General features: G+C 48.0%; 2 protein-coding genes across 3 annotated transcripts in view; both read left to right on the top strand.

Moving 5' to 3' along the window:
- The window catches only part of Arid3c (AT-rich interaction domain 3C), an 8,529-nt gene extending 5,861 nt beyond the window's left edge, over positions 1-2,668 (top strand). Inside the window, exons 5-9 of the mRNA XM_010619431.3 lie at positions 23-84; positions 204-284; positions 1,207-1,389; positions 1,611-1,700; positions 2,141-2,668. Of these exons, the coding sequence (XP_010617733.1) occupies positions 23-84; positions 204-284; positions 1,207-1,389; positions 1,611-1,700; positions 2,141-2,241 (517 nt within the window). The 3' untranslated portion in view covers positions 2,242-2,668. The remainder of the gene's footprint in view (positions 1-22; positions 85-203; positions 285-1,206; positions 1,390-1,610; positions 1,701-2,140) is intronic.
- An 879-nt stretch (positions 2,669-3,547) lies between these two features.
- Dctn3 (dynactin subunit 3) lies at positions 3,548-10,374 on the top strand. Of its 2 annotated transcripts, none has more exons than XM_010619259.3 (7): positions 3,548-3,694; positions 5,986-6,070; positions 6,764-6,850; positions 7,916-7,999; positions 8,949-9,007; positions 9,839-9,898; positions 10,077-10,374. In XM_010619259.3, exons 1-7 carry the CDS (start codon positions 3,599-3,601, stop codon positions 10,164-10,166), a joined length of 561 nt encoding a protein of 186 aa, XP_010617561.1. In that variant the 5' UTR covers positions 3,548-3,598; the 3' UTR covers positions 10,167-10,374. The 2 variants fall into 2 exon arrangements, with proteins under 2 accessions (XP_010617561.1, XP_010617560.1); XM_010619258.3 differs by lacking the exon at positions 3,548-3,694 and adding an exon at positions 3,705-3,850.
- The last annotated feature ends 1,449 nt before the right edge of the window (positions 10,375-11,823 follow it).

Raw genomic sequence — 11,823 nt, 5'->3', positions numbered from 1 at the left:
GGCGCACCGGTCTTGTCCAGAGCTCTGCTTCTGGCCTGCCGGTACACGCGTGCGCCCAGCTGAGCCCGAGCCCTATTAAGAAAGGTGCGAGGGGAGAAGGGTGGAAATTTAAGGGGCGCCCAAAGTATGAGGCACCGAAGTATAAGAAACATTAAAATGTAGGAACCCTGAGATCTCGGAGACATTTCCAATATGAAAAGTAGGCACCGGTCTTGTCCAGAGCTCTGCTTCTGGCCTGCCGGTACACGCGTGCGCCCAGCTGAGCCCGAGCCCTATTAAGAAAGGTGCGAGGGGAGAAGGGTGGAAATTTAAGGGGCGCCCAAAGTATGAGGCACCGAAGTATAAGAAACATTAAAATGTAGGAACCCTGAGATCTCGGAGACATTTCCAATATGAAAAGTAGCAACATTGGACAGGGTGCTGAAGTTTGGGCATCTCAAGTATAGGGGTTCTGAGGTTTGGGAGCTCCCAGTTATGGGTTACAGTTGTATGAGACCAAAGCTTAGGAAAAGGTCCTTTATACATAGCAGCTTCACTCCACACCTGTCCAACCAGAGCTCCTATTTCCTTGTGGTTTGAACCTCTTGTGACTTGAATTACTTAACAACCAAGAGGGCAGGGGGGGTGGATTTAGCTCAGTCGTTCCTCTGCCTCACAAGCACAAGGTCCTGAGTTCGATCTCCGGTACCAACAACAACAACCACTACAACCAAGAACAGGGAAATCCCCCAAATTCTCTTAGACCAACATAGACATCTGTATTAGCCCTTGGAATTTCACACCTTCAAAGCCTCCAGGCTGGGACCCTGGAAGGAAAGCACAATTGAAGTTGCTCCGTGAGTTTGAGTGACCTCTTTTTTAGTCCCTTAGGCCTGGGAGAGAACCAAACACAACAACAGGTTGACCTAGTCAAGCATGGTGGCGCATGCTTGTAATCCCAGCACTCAGAAGGCTGAGGCCAGAGGATTGCCATGAGTTCAAGGCCAGCCTGAGCTCAAGTATAGTGAGCTCAAGGATAGACTGAACTAGGGCTGGGGTTTTAGCTCAGTGGTGCCACCACCTGCTGTGCAAGCTCAAAGACCGGAGTTCAATTCCTGGTACCAAACAAACAACAAGAATAGCCTGAACTACAGAGTGTGACTGTCTCAAAAAAACAAAAACAAAAAAACAAGTTGACCAAGGAGGCAGAATGACCTGTTCTTCCAGAGGAGAGCGGAATTCCCACCCCTCGTCTGGCACTACCTGTGGGCCTCACCTTGGGACCTGTACGGAAGAAGATGGCACCAGAGGAGCCTCCAGAGAAGAGGGCTGTGCTCATGGGCCCCATGGACCCACCTCGACCTGGTGCACCCCCTAGTTTCCTATCCCGTGCCAAGATTCCCCTGAGGGGTGAGGAGGGGCTTGTTGGTGAGGGGGTTTCCAGTGTGTGCATTGAGGGAGGGTAGACCCATCACCTAATAGGTGCTGGAAGTGGGCAGACAGATCCTTCTGTAGACAACTGTGTTTAACAGGTATGGGGCTGAAGTAGAATGGAGACTTTCTATAGGAATAGGGGGTGTCAAAGTCTGAAGCCTGACCAAAATGTGACTTCCTTGCCCCCTCCTGGACAGAAGAGCAGCTGGATGAGCCCCTCAATCTGGCAGGCAGTGGCATCAGCAGTATCAACATGGCATTAGAGATCAACGGGGTGGTCTACACTGGTATGGGTACTGCAGGTTGTCTACACTGGCATGGAGTCGGTATTTAGTCTGGCATGGGGACTTTAGACTTTTTTTACTAGCATGATCATCAGAGATATCTGAATTTGCATGGGTACAGGTTCAGGGGATGGCTCCCTTGGCATGAGTTAAAGGGGGTAATCTTTAAGGCATGGCCTTTGTGGCATGGTTATCATGGAATGTTTGCCTTGTCATGGGCCTATGTATCAGTGTCAATATTTCTTATTTACCTGTTTGAGGGTATCTACACTGACATAGGAATCTCTCACTGACCTGAGGGGATTCTCCTTAATGGTTTGTGGCAAGGGTGTGTGTGTGGTGTTCTGGCAATCAGGACACTTACATTTTTTTCCCTTTTGTTCTGTGCCCCACCCTCTCCTGCTTTTCCTTTGCCTTTTACCATCTTCTCCCCCTTTCACCAGGCGTCCTCTTTGCCCGTCGCCAGCCTGTAACAGCTTCCCAGGGCCCAACCAACCCTGCACCCCCACCCTCTACAGGGCCCCCTACCAACCTCTTGCCCTGAGAGCTCCTACTCAGAACTAAGTCCCAGCCCCATTGCTGGCGGGTGGGGAACACCTTCTTACCTTGATTTTTTTCAAGATGCCCACTCTGGGCCCCAGCCCTGATTGATACTGCACCCAACATCCCTGCTAAAGATTTTACTTTAATGTTTCATCTACCTCATTGTAAAAGGAGGGCACCCCCTCCCTGGCCAATTCCACAGCATCTACCAAAGAATTCTTTCCCCAGCCACCCTTCTCATCTCCTCATATGCCCTCTGTGTCAGTGTCATCTGTGGCACCCTAGTTTCTCTTCAGGAGCCAGGTGACAGGTTGGAGTGTTATGAAGGAGATGTCCCTGGGGTCACATCTGGAAAATAAAGTTGTGATCCCTTCCTCTTCAGTGCCTTCTCTTTTTGTTTGGGTCTGGGAGGTGGGAATGATTTGGTACACAGGCAGTGTTGGGCCAGGAGTTCCTACAAATGAAGGCAGAATTGTAAAGTTCCATGCGAACAGAAATTTCTTGAATCAGACTGCTTGAGTTTAAATCCTGATTCTTCACCATAGTGCCTTGGACAAGTCATTTAAATTTTTTTTATTATTATTATTAACAATATGGGATTTGAATCCAGGGCTTTCATGTGGGGATAGAATTCTCTCCCCACGCCTTTGTTCTTTTGTTTGAGTCAGCGTCTTGCTATGTAGTTCAGGCTGGCCTTGAACTCACTGTGTAACCCAAGCTGTCCTCGAACTCATGGCGATTCTCCTGCTTCAGCCTCCCAAGTGCTGGAATTTCAGGGGTGCACCATCACACCTGATATTTTTAGTTTTGGGGGTTTTGTTTTGTTTTGTTTTGTTTTTTTACATTGCCCAAGCTGAGCTCAAACTTTCAATCCTCCATAGCCTTCCCGAGTGCTGGGATTACAGGTATGCGCTCCTCCACCTGGTTCTTGTCACTTAATCTCTTGAACCTTAAAAGACTCCAAAAGTTTATGATAATTGCACACAAGAATCTTCCTACTGATCTGTGGGAATGGACCTCTCTTGGAAGAGCAGGTGTATTTATACGTGCAACTTCAGGGAATGTGGCGGAGAAAACTCTTTGGTATTCTGGAATTAGAAGAAAAGCAAAATGTCAACCCTATGCTAGAAGTTACTGGAAGCCGGGACAGGGCCAGGACAAGTAGCGTTGCCTAGGTAACCAGACAGCTTTTGCCATCATTCACTGGTCTGACCGGCTGCTTCCGGCATTGAAAAGCTAAATCGTGACGCCACTTCCTGCGTAGAGGCCACGCTTGCACTCGGATTGGCCAGCCTTCCTATTTGGGCGGACGTCCCGCCTTCTGGTTTTTCCACGGCGGAGGCAGGGTGGCAGTAGCGATGGCAGCCCTGACGGATGTACAGAGGTTACAGGCCAGAGTGGAACAGCTGGAACGCTGGGTGTACGGACCAATCGGAGCCCGCGGCTCGCGGAAGGTGAGTGCTTTGGTGGTCCGTTTCGGGTCCAGGGCAAGAATGATCTACTGGTCCCGTCCTCGGGATGGATACAGTCGCTTCCAGTCTGGAGGTCTACAATCCGGCCTTGGAAATAACAAAGATCTGAAGCCACCTACAGCAGATTGGAGGCTCCAGGTCTATTCCCATGAGGGGGCTCAGCCGTCAGTTAGGTCTCTTTGCGATGGGCTTACTGACGACAGTGACTAAGACTCTGCCCCAGCCCTCGAAGACTACTTGGGGTGACTTGACACACTTAAGAAGCTAATGAGTTTCAGTGAGAACTGAAGTCTACAGCGGAAGTGCAGTCCTGGAGCCCTACAAAATTGTTAAAAGAATTGTTCAGGGAGAGGCCCATAGGACCCGGGAGAAGGCAGACTGGAGTTGGATAAGGAAGGCTCCACGAGGTGAAGAATGAAGTCTGAGAAGGCCAGGACTAGGGAGAGTCAAGGATTGAGTACTGGGTGTTCAGACATGGGCTGGCAGTTCACAACAATGACTGAATTTTGATAGAAGCTCAGGTACACTAATCCTGTCTAAATGGAAAGAATATTTATTGAAGAATTTCACATGTAGTGTCAGGCATATCTTGCAGCTAAGGAATCAGAGGTAATGATGTCTGTATGTACACTTCTTTTGTTTGCTCGTTTGTTAAGAGACGTCTCACTGTGTAGTCCATGCTGCCCTTAAACTATGTAGCCCAGGCTGACCTTGAACTTGTAGTCATCCTCACCCTCCAAGTGCTATGGGCATGTGCCACTTCAGCAAGATGTCTGTATACTTCTTGTGGAACTAATTGTCACTTGAAGATCATACTCTCATTTGAAAACTAACTTTTCAAAACATTCTCTTTGGCATCTATGACTCTAATTCTCCTGATTTCCTTCTACCTTCTGACTGCTGTTTTCAGTCTTATTTGCCTCCTACACATATTTGTTCCTTGAATGTTAGCATTCTTTACCCTAAATACTGAGTGAGCTCTTCATTTCCATAGCCTCTTCCTTTATTTGACTCTTAAATATTGAAGTGGAGGGGATAGGGCTGGAGGTAGGCATGCCAGTTAGACACCTGGACAGTCATCTAGTTATGAGGTAGTGGAGGCCTGGATGAGATACTTGCATTTCTCATGCTCAAACCCAGGATTTTATGAAGCAGGGAATATATAATATATACTGGTACCTCATAAACTCCAAAATACCTCTGTAATCAGACTTCAGCCTCCCTGTAGTGTACATGATTCTCTGTTCTTTCACATTAAAGATTTTTCTGAATACTCGTATACACTTGTGATCCCAGAAGAGGATCCTAAGTTTGAGCCCAACCTGGTCAACTTGATAATTTAGCAAGATCTTATCTCAAAACAAATGAAGAGCCAGGCATGAGGGCCCATGCCTGTAATCCCAGCACTCAGGAGGCTGAGGCAGGAGTATTGCCATGAGTTTGCATAGTGAGACCCTGTCTCAAAATAAATAATTTTAACAATGGTCTGGGGCAAGGCTCAATCCCGTTATTCCTCCACCCCCCAAAAAAGATTCTCCTGAAGGTGGAGTGCATTTTCTGTGTGTGTGTGTGTGTGTGTGTGTGTGTGTGTGTGTGTGTGTGTTTTGTTTTTTGAGACAGGGTCTGGCTTTGTAGTTCAGGTTGTCGTCATACTCACCGTGTAGCCCGGTCTAGCCTTGAACTTGTGACTGTCTTCCAGCCTTACATTTTTTTACATTGTGGCTGTCTGCCTGCCTTACATTTTTTTAGTACAAGGGGACTACTAACACAGATTACTGAGGTTCTGAGGTTTGGTAGTCTAGGGGAATAAAGATTTTTGCAGGGCCAGGAATTTAGCTCAGTGGTTCCGCTGCCCGCCTTGCAAGCAGAAGGTCCTGAGTTCGATCCCCGGTACCAAAAAAATAAATTTTTAAAAAGATTCTTTTGTTTTCTTTCTTTCTTTTTTTGAGACAGTTTTGTGTCATGCTATGTAGTTCAGCCTGGGCTGAACTTACTTTGTAACATAGGCTGGCCTTGAACTCTTGGCAGTTGTCCTGCCTCACTCTCCCAAGGGCTGGGATGACAGGTATGTGCTACCATGCCTGGCAGGATAAAGGGTCTTTACTACTTCCAAGCCTTGAACCAGATGGTATATTTATTTATTTATTTATTTTTTTGTGGTACGGGGGATCGAACTCAGGTCCTTGCACTTGCGAGGCAGGCCACCAAACCAGCTGAGCTAAATCCCCGACCCCAGATGGTATATTTAGAATTAATCTCCATGTCCTTTACAGGTAGCTGATGGTCTGGTCAAGGTGCAGGTGGCTTTGGGGAACATTGCCAGTAAGAGGGAAAGGGTGAAGATTCTGTACAAAAAGAGTAAGTGCTTCCATGGGGTACCTGCTTGCCCTGCTTCCCATACCTGTGATTCCTGGGACCTGACCTTGGCCCTTCAGTCAGTAGGTCATTAGAGTATCCTATGATACAAAGAATGTAAAGACATTTCCCTGCTGAAGTGAATTGGGCGTGTGCTTTTCTACCTTGTGGATAAACCTCAAGCCCATTCCAATATCCTAAGTTATGAGAGCCCTGCCTGGAAGCTTCTTTTTGGTGAAGAAGGGGAAGAAAGTATGAGATTTCTCCAGCCAAGGTTTAGAAGCAGGAAAGAAATCAGGCTCTGAGTACACCAGGCTTGTTTAGCCACATCTCTTTAATTTTGTCACAATTAGTAACTGCTCGTTGACTAGAAATCAAGTGAAGCCCTGGCTTGTATTGGTGGCATTGAGGAAGAAAGAGGTCTTCTACCAGGTGAAAATAGGGCAGTGGGAATTCTGGGGGTCCCAGACTGCTGGCAGTAATTATATTTCTAAATCCAAAATGTGAGGGCAGCCAGCAGGTTATAACAATGGAGAAACAAGGAAATGGAACAGCGAACCTGGTGGATGCTGCTGATGGGTCACTGTGGATGTCAGCTCCTCACTCAAGGCTCTCCCCAAGGATGACCTTTCCCTAAACTTTCTTTATAAAACCTCACTCTGTTAGTTCTATTTTCCCATCTTGTTACTTTTCTAGTTGAAGACCTGATCAAATACCTGGACCCAGAGTACATCGACCGCGTTGCCATACCTGATGCCTCTAAGTTGCAGTTTATCTTAGCAGGTAATGCTGGACTTTGTGTGTACATGCCCCTGAAGATGTGTGTTGTGGGGAGCTGCACCCACTCTCCCATCTTGTCATAGGTACAGCCCTGAAAGTTCCTGTCTGGATTTCTGGCCTGGCTGTGAGCAAAGGTCTGAGGTGATTCTGTGCATCCTGTAGTAGGTACTAGGTCCAGGATATCTCTGGGCCAGCTGCAGGTCATGATCTAGCCACAGTTGGAGCTACTCCAGTGTTCTGTCAATAGTCCACCCATAGAAATTTCCTTCAGAATGTTTTTTATTCTGATCACTGGACAGAAGTTCTTCTAGGAAAGACTGAGGGAGATAATATCATCAGGAGAAGAGAGAATATTGGCAAAAGTTTCAACATCTCTTTTGTGTGAGAAATCTCTGGGGTTCCAGGATTTTAGGCAAGAATACCAGTCAGCCACTCCACATCTAGAGTTTTGTGAGTACCTATGGTTGTTCATTCATGCAGAAGATATTCCACTGGGTTTGGTGGCACATGCCTGTAACCTCAGCTACACATGAGGCTGAGGTAGGGGAATCACAAATTCAAGCCTGAATAACTTAGCAACTTAGTGAGACCTTGTCTGAAAATATAAAGGGCTGGTAGCCAGGTGTGGTGGTACATGCTTATAATCCCAGCACTCAGAAGGCTGAGGCAGGAAGACTGCCATGAGTTTGAGGCTAGCCCGGGCTACACAGAATGACTTTGTTTAGCCACATCTCTTTAATTTTGTCACAATTAGTAACTGCTCATTAACTAGAAATCAAGTGAAGCCCTGGCTTGTATTGGTGGCAAACCAATATACCCAAAACTCCCATAGCCTACGAGGCATTTGCTAAGTTGTCATTAGAGGCTGGAAGAAGCTCTGTGTCAAGAGGCATGAAAGAGAGTTGCGGGGGTAGGAGGGGACTGTGCACCTAGAGAAGAAGACAGTGGGCAGGATTACTTCCCAAAGCTCCAGGGCCTCACCCTCACCCTTGCCAGATGCTTGGTCCAGGGAATAACAGTGTCAGGCTTGCTTCATTGTCACTTCATTGTCTTGTCTTTATGCTTTAGAGGAGCAGTTTATTCTCTCCCAGGTTGCACTCTTGGAGCAGGTGGATACCTTGGTGCCTATGCTGGACAGTGCTTCCATTAAAGGTACTTCTCTGGGAATGCAGCTCCACTATGCTGCTTGGGGAGGTGGGTGGATGAGCAAGACTTCTCTATGTTCCAGGTTCCTCAGGCTCAGGCTGGGTCTGCTCGTTTTATTTATTCTCCACCCTGGGGATTCCTGCCACCTGCAGGAGGATTAAAATTACCAGGGTGGAGAGTCTAGTTTCAGGACCTTGGAGGGTTTGGGCCTAAAGACACTAGCATAAACAGTAGCAGCCCCAAATCATTCCTTCTACCTTCTACCCACCCTTTAGCATCTGTCCCTCAGGGTGCTGTAGAGCCCAGTTTTTACTGTCATCCCTGCCAAGTATGTGAATTCTTCCTGCTGCACTGAGAGAGTCCCTAGGCCTGGGCTTTGACAAGCAGGCAATACCTTTAATTGAATCCAGATACCCATCTTGCCTGTCTCCAGGTATCTTTCCCAGCACCCCCTCCTTTCCCCTGCTCAGCTACTCACTGAGTATCTTGATAGTCTTAAGCTGTGGGCCCAGCATGGTGGCCAGGCTCTGGATGTTGGATTCCACCTGGCAAGTTTAGGGATATGCATTTAGTCCACCTTCAGGCTTCCTGTTCCCGGGCCAGGCAGATCTGGCCCTGCTGGGCTGAGAGCAAAGAAGCAGATCCCATGATAGACAAAACTATGTTTATCCGGCTGTGCTCCTAGTACTTAAGGCAGGGTAAGGGCAATACCGGGAACTCCAAGGTTTTTGTCTTTCCTCTGCACCTCTTCTTCCCCTCCTCTGTGGGTCCTGGAGTTAAGACCAGGGTGGGCAGGGAGCCATTCCTCCCCCCTCTGGCTACAGTGGTCGATGAAGCCTTTCGTTTGTTTAGCTTCTCCACTCAATACTGTAATCCTGCCAAAGACCTAATAGACTATTGAGCAGTCCCGGGGGAGGGGACAATATCATCAGGCAGTGTGTGTTGTGTTTTACAGCTGTTCCTGAGCATGCTGCCCGCCTGCAGCACTTGGCCCAGATCCACATCCAGCAGCAGGTATGGGAGGGGAGAGGCCTGGAAGAGAAAGCAGAGGTGGTAAGGCACCTCCTTCCCATTCCTGCCACCTGGGGAAGGAGCCTCAGGCCTTTCTACTTAGAAACTTGGAGGTTTATCCTTTATCTTACTTATGTCCATCTCAAAAGGAGAAAGGAGGGACTGGGGATTTAGCTCAGTGGTTCCAGGGCCTACCTTGCAAGCTCAAGGACTTGAGTTTGATCTCCAGTAAGTGTGGGGGGGGTTTGCCTAGGGTCACATCCAGGCTTCCTGCCTTTCAGAGTAGGGCTATTTTAAGACTCGAGATGGTTAAAGTTGGCAATTCCTAGGAGCTAGGCATGGTAATCCCAGCACTCTGGGAGCCAGAGGTGAGAGAATCACAGATTTGAGCCCAGGCTGGGAAAACTGACCAGACCCTGTCTCAAAATGTAAAAAAAATTAAAGGACTGAGGATATAGCTCAGGTTCAGTTCCCAGTGGCACATTCATTTGTGCACACACACCCAAAAATCCTGAGGATGTTAGAGGATGGACGATCCCCCCACTTCTCTTTTTTCGAAGACCCTAGTTTCAAGTTCAGAGAGGTTTGGAAATAAGAGACCCAAAAAAAGAAACAGAGGAAAAGTTACTTAATTTGTATCCCATTTCCCTTTCCATCAGTTTTTGGATGGCTGTTAGGGCACCCTTTCTGAAGCCTGAAAGTGCCCCTTTAGCAATTTGTTCCTTTGCTCTAGGGTTAAGCATCACTTTTTCTAGGCTCTATTGGAATGATGAAGCAGGAATTTAATGGGAGGTGGGGGCTTTGTCCAATTTCTCTCTCACTTTGGGCCTACAGGACCAGTGTATGGATATCACTGAGGAGTCCAAGGCTCTCCTGGAGGAATATAACAAGACTGTATCCTTTCTGCTCACCCTAATGGGTGCTATCCTCAAGCTCTATCCTTTCCATCACACCTCTCTCATTCCATTCCATTCCATCCCAACTAACCTATGTATTCCTTGCTCCCCCACCCACACCCCTTTTGGCAGATGTAAAATCCAAGACTTCTGTTCTCACCTTGACCTATACTTGGACAATGCTTCTCTCTAAGCAGTTCGTGCAGTGGGATGAGCTACTTTGCCAGCTAGAGGCTGCCAAGCAAGTAAAGCCAGCAGAAGAGTGACAGCTACTCCCCATCCCAGGGCAGCCAGGCTCCGAGGCCCTGTGCCAATCTGTCAAGGCAAAAGAAACTTTGTATTTATTCAAGGGCTCCCTGTCTGCACTCAGTTGGGGCTCCGAGGTCAGAGATCCAATTACCTGGAAATTGTGATTTGCAAATCCTCCTCTCCCATTAGTGTATTTATTACAGTGACAATAAACTATAGAGATCACTGGAGGAGTGTGCTGACTTCCTGGTCTACAATGAACTTAATGGTAAGGATGGGGGAGTAGTAGAGGGTAAAGGTGTCAACCTGCCTATTGACTGGAATAGGAACTATACTCATAATGGTCTGGATTTTGGGGAGCGGTACAGCTTTCAAGATGAAGGCTCTCATTTGATTGATGTGATTAGGACATTCCTTTATAAATCCATTTATCCCATGTTTACCAAGTTAGATGCCATGCCGGGTAGGGAAGACAGATAGGACTACCTAATCCCTGCAGTGCACAGGATAGCAAGGAAGACAGTCAAAGAAAAGGAAAGTTCTACGAGGTGGGCACAAGGTCCTTTCAGACACAAAAGAACAAGGGATTGAAGGGGATGCCTTCTTGATAGATGATATTTGAGGACTTCCAGAGCCAAGGGAACAGTACATGCAAATGCACAGAGGAGCTTTGACATTTCTCTTTTGGATGTAGAAAGTTTGAGGCTCAGTAGTGGAGAGTTGGGAAGAAAGGACAGGGGAGAAATGCAGAAAGCTGGGACAAAATGAAATTAGCATGCACTCCAAGTGCATGCTGCCCCCTTGTGGTTTTAGGGAAAGTTTTGGATCCAGACTTGGAACTGCCAGCTGACTATCCAACCTATGCAGTCTCAATTTGTACCTCAAATTCCAGCGTGTCTAAACCTATCTAAAACCTGGTGGTCATCCTGGACTACTCCATCCAAACAGTCGCCAACTCTTCACCCAAACTACCTGCAAGTCTCCCAATTTAATCTTTTTTCTACTCCCACTGCCATTTCTTTGTACAACCCACGCCATTTCTGTGGTTCATTAATTCAGTGAAACCCTTTAACAAATACTTAAGTGCCTATTTTACACAGGCACCATAGTAAACTCTGGACATACCCTTGGGCCCCCATGGCCTGGGGGCGCTGTGTGGATTGTCCGGGGTGGTGTGAGGCACAGTCCTTTCTCAGGGTCAGTCGAGGCCTGAACCCCCCAGACCCTTCGCAGCCACGGGTGCACAAAATGTGGTTCGACTGGCCGCTGCTGAAAGCTCCCCGTTGTTTACCAGAATCCACAGGATGAGATAGAAACTCAGAATTCGGTAACTAAGGGTTTTGTCTACGCAGTAGCAGCAACCACGCCAAACTGAACCTCTTGGTCGCATCCACAGTGACGCCTCTCTCGCTTCACCTTTGCTTCTGCGGTTCCTCAACAGCACCTGTTCTCGCATCTTCAGGACCAAAGCCCCCAACCTTTTGATGCAACGCCTCCTCTAATGGCCGCCCCTCTCCTCCGCAGGGCCCTTTTCCCGCTTGGAGTGTCCTTACTCCCCAGAAAAACCGCGAAGATTGCGGTCGTGGGTCCCCAGCCCTCACGTCCGGTTTCCGCTAGCTCTGTCGCCCCTCCTCCGGGCTCCGCCCCGGGCCCCACCCCCACCCGGCGTGCGCG

This window comes from Fukomys damarensis, unplaced genomic scaffold (assembly GCF_012274545.1).
Source record: "Fukomys damarensis isolate Sample0158 unplaced genomic scaffold, DMR_v1.0_HiC HiC_scaffold_36, whole genome shotgun sequence".
Lineage (NCBI taxonomy): Eukaryota > Metazoa > Chordata > Mammalia > Rodentia > Bathyergidae > Fukomys > Fukomys damarensis.
The sequence above is the reverse complement of the archived record's forward strand: the minus strand, read 5'-3'. Positions and strand labels throughout refer to the sequence as shown.

Excerpts from the sequence above, each read along its gene's own strand:
- Dctn3 (XM_010619258.3), top strand. The coding sequence starts at position 3,734 with ATGATCTACTGGTCCCGTCCTCGGGATGGATACAGTCGCTTCCAGTCT. Across the intron at positions 6,851-7,915 it reads GTTGCAGTTTATCTTAGCAG|AGGAGCAGTTTATTCTCTCC; the intron begins GTAATGCTGGAC and ends TTTATGCTTTAG. Across the intron at positions 8,000-8,948 it reads GGACAGTGCTTCCATTAAAG|CTGTTCCTGAGCATGCTGCC; the intron begins GTACTTCTCTGG and ends TGTGTTTTACAG.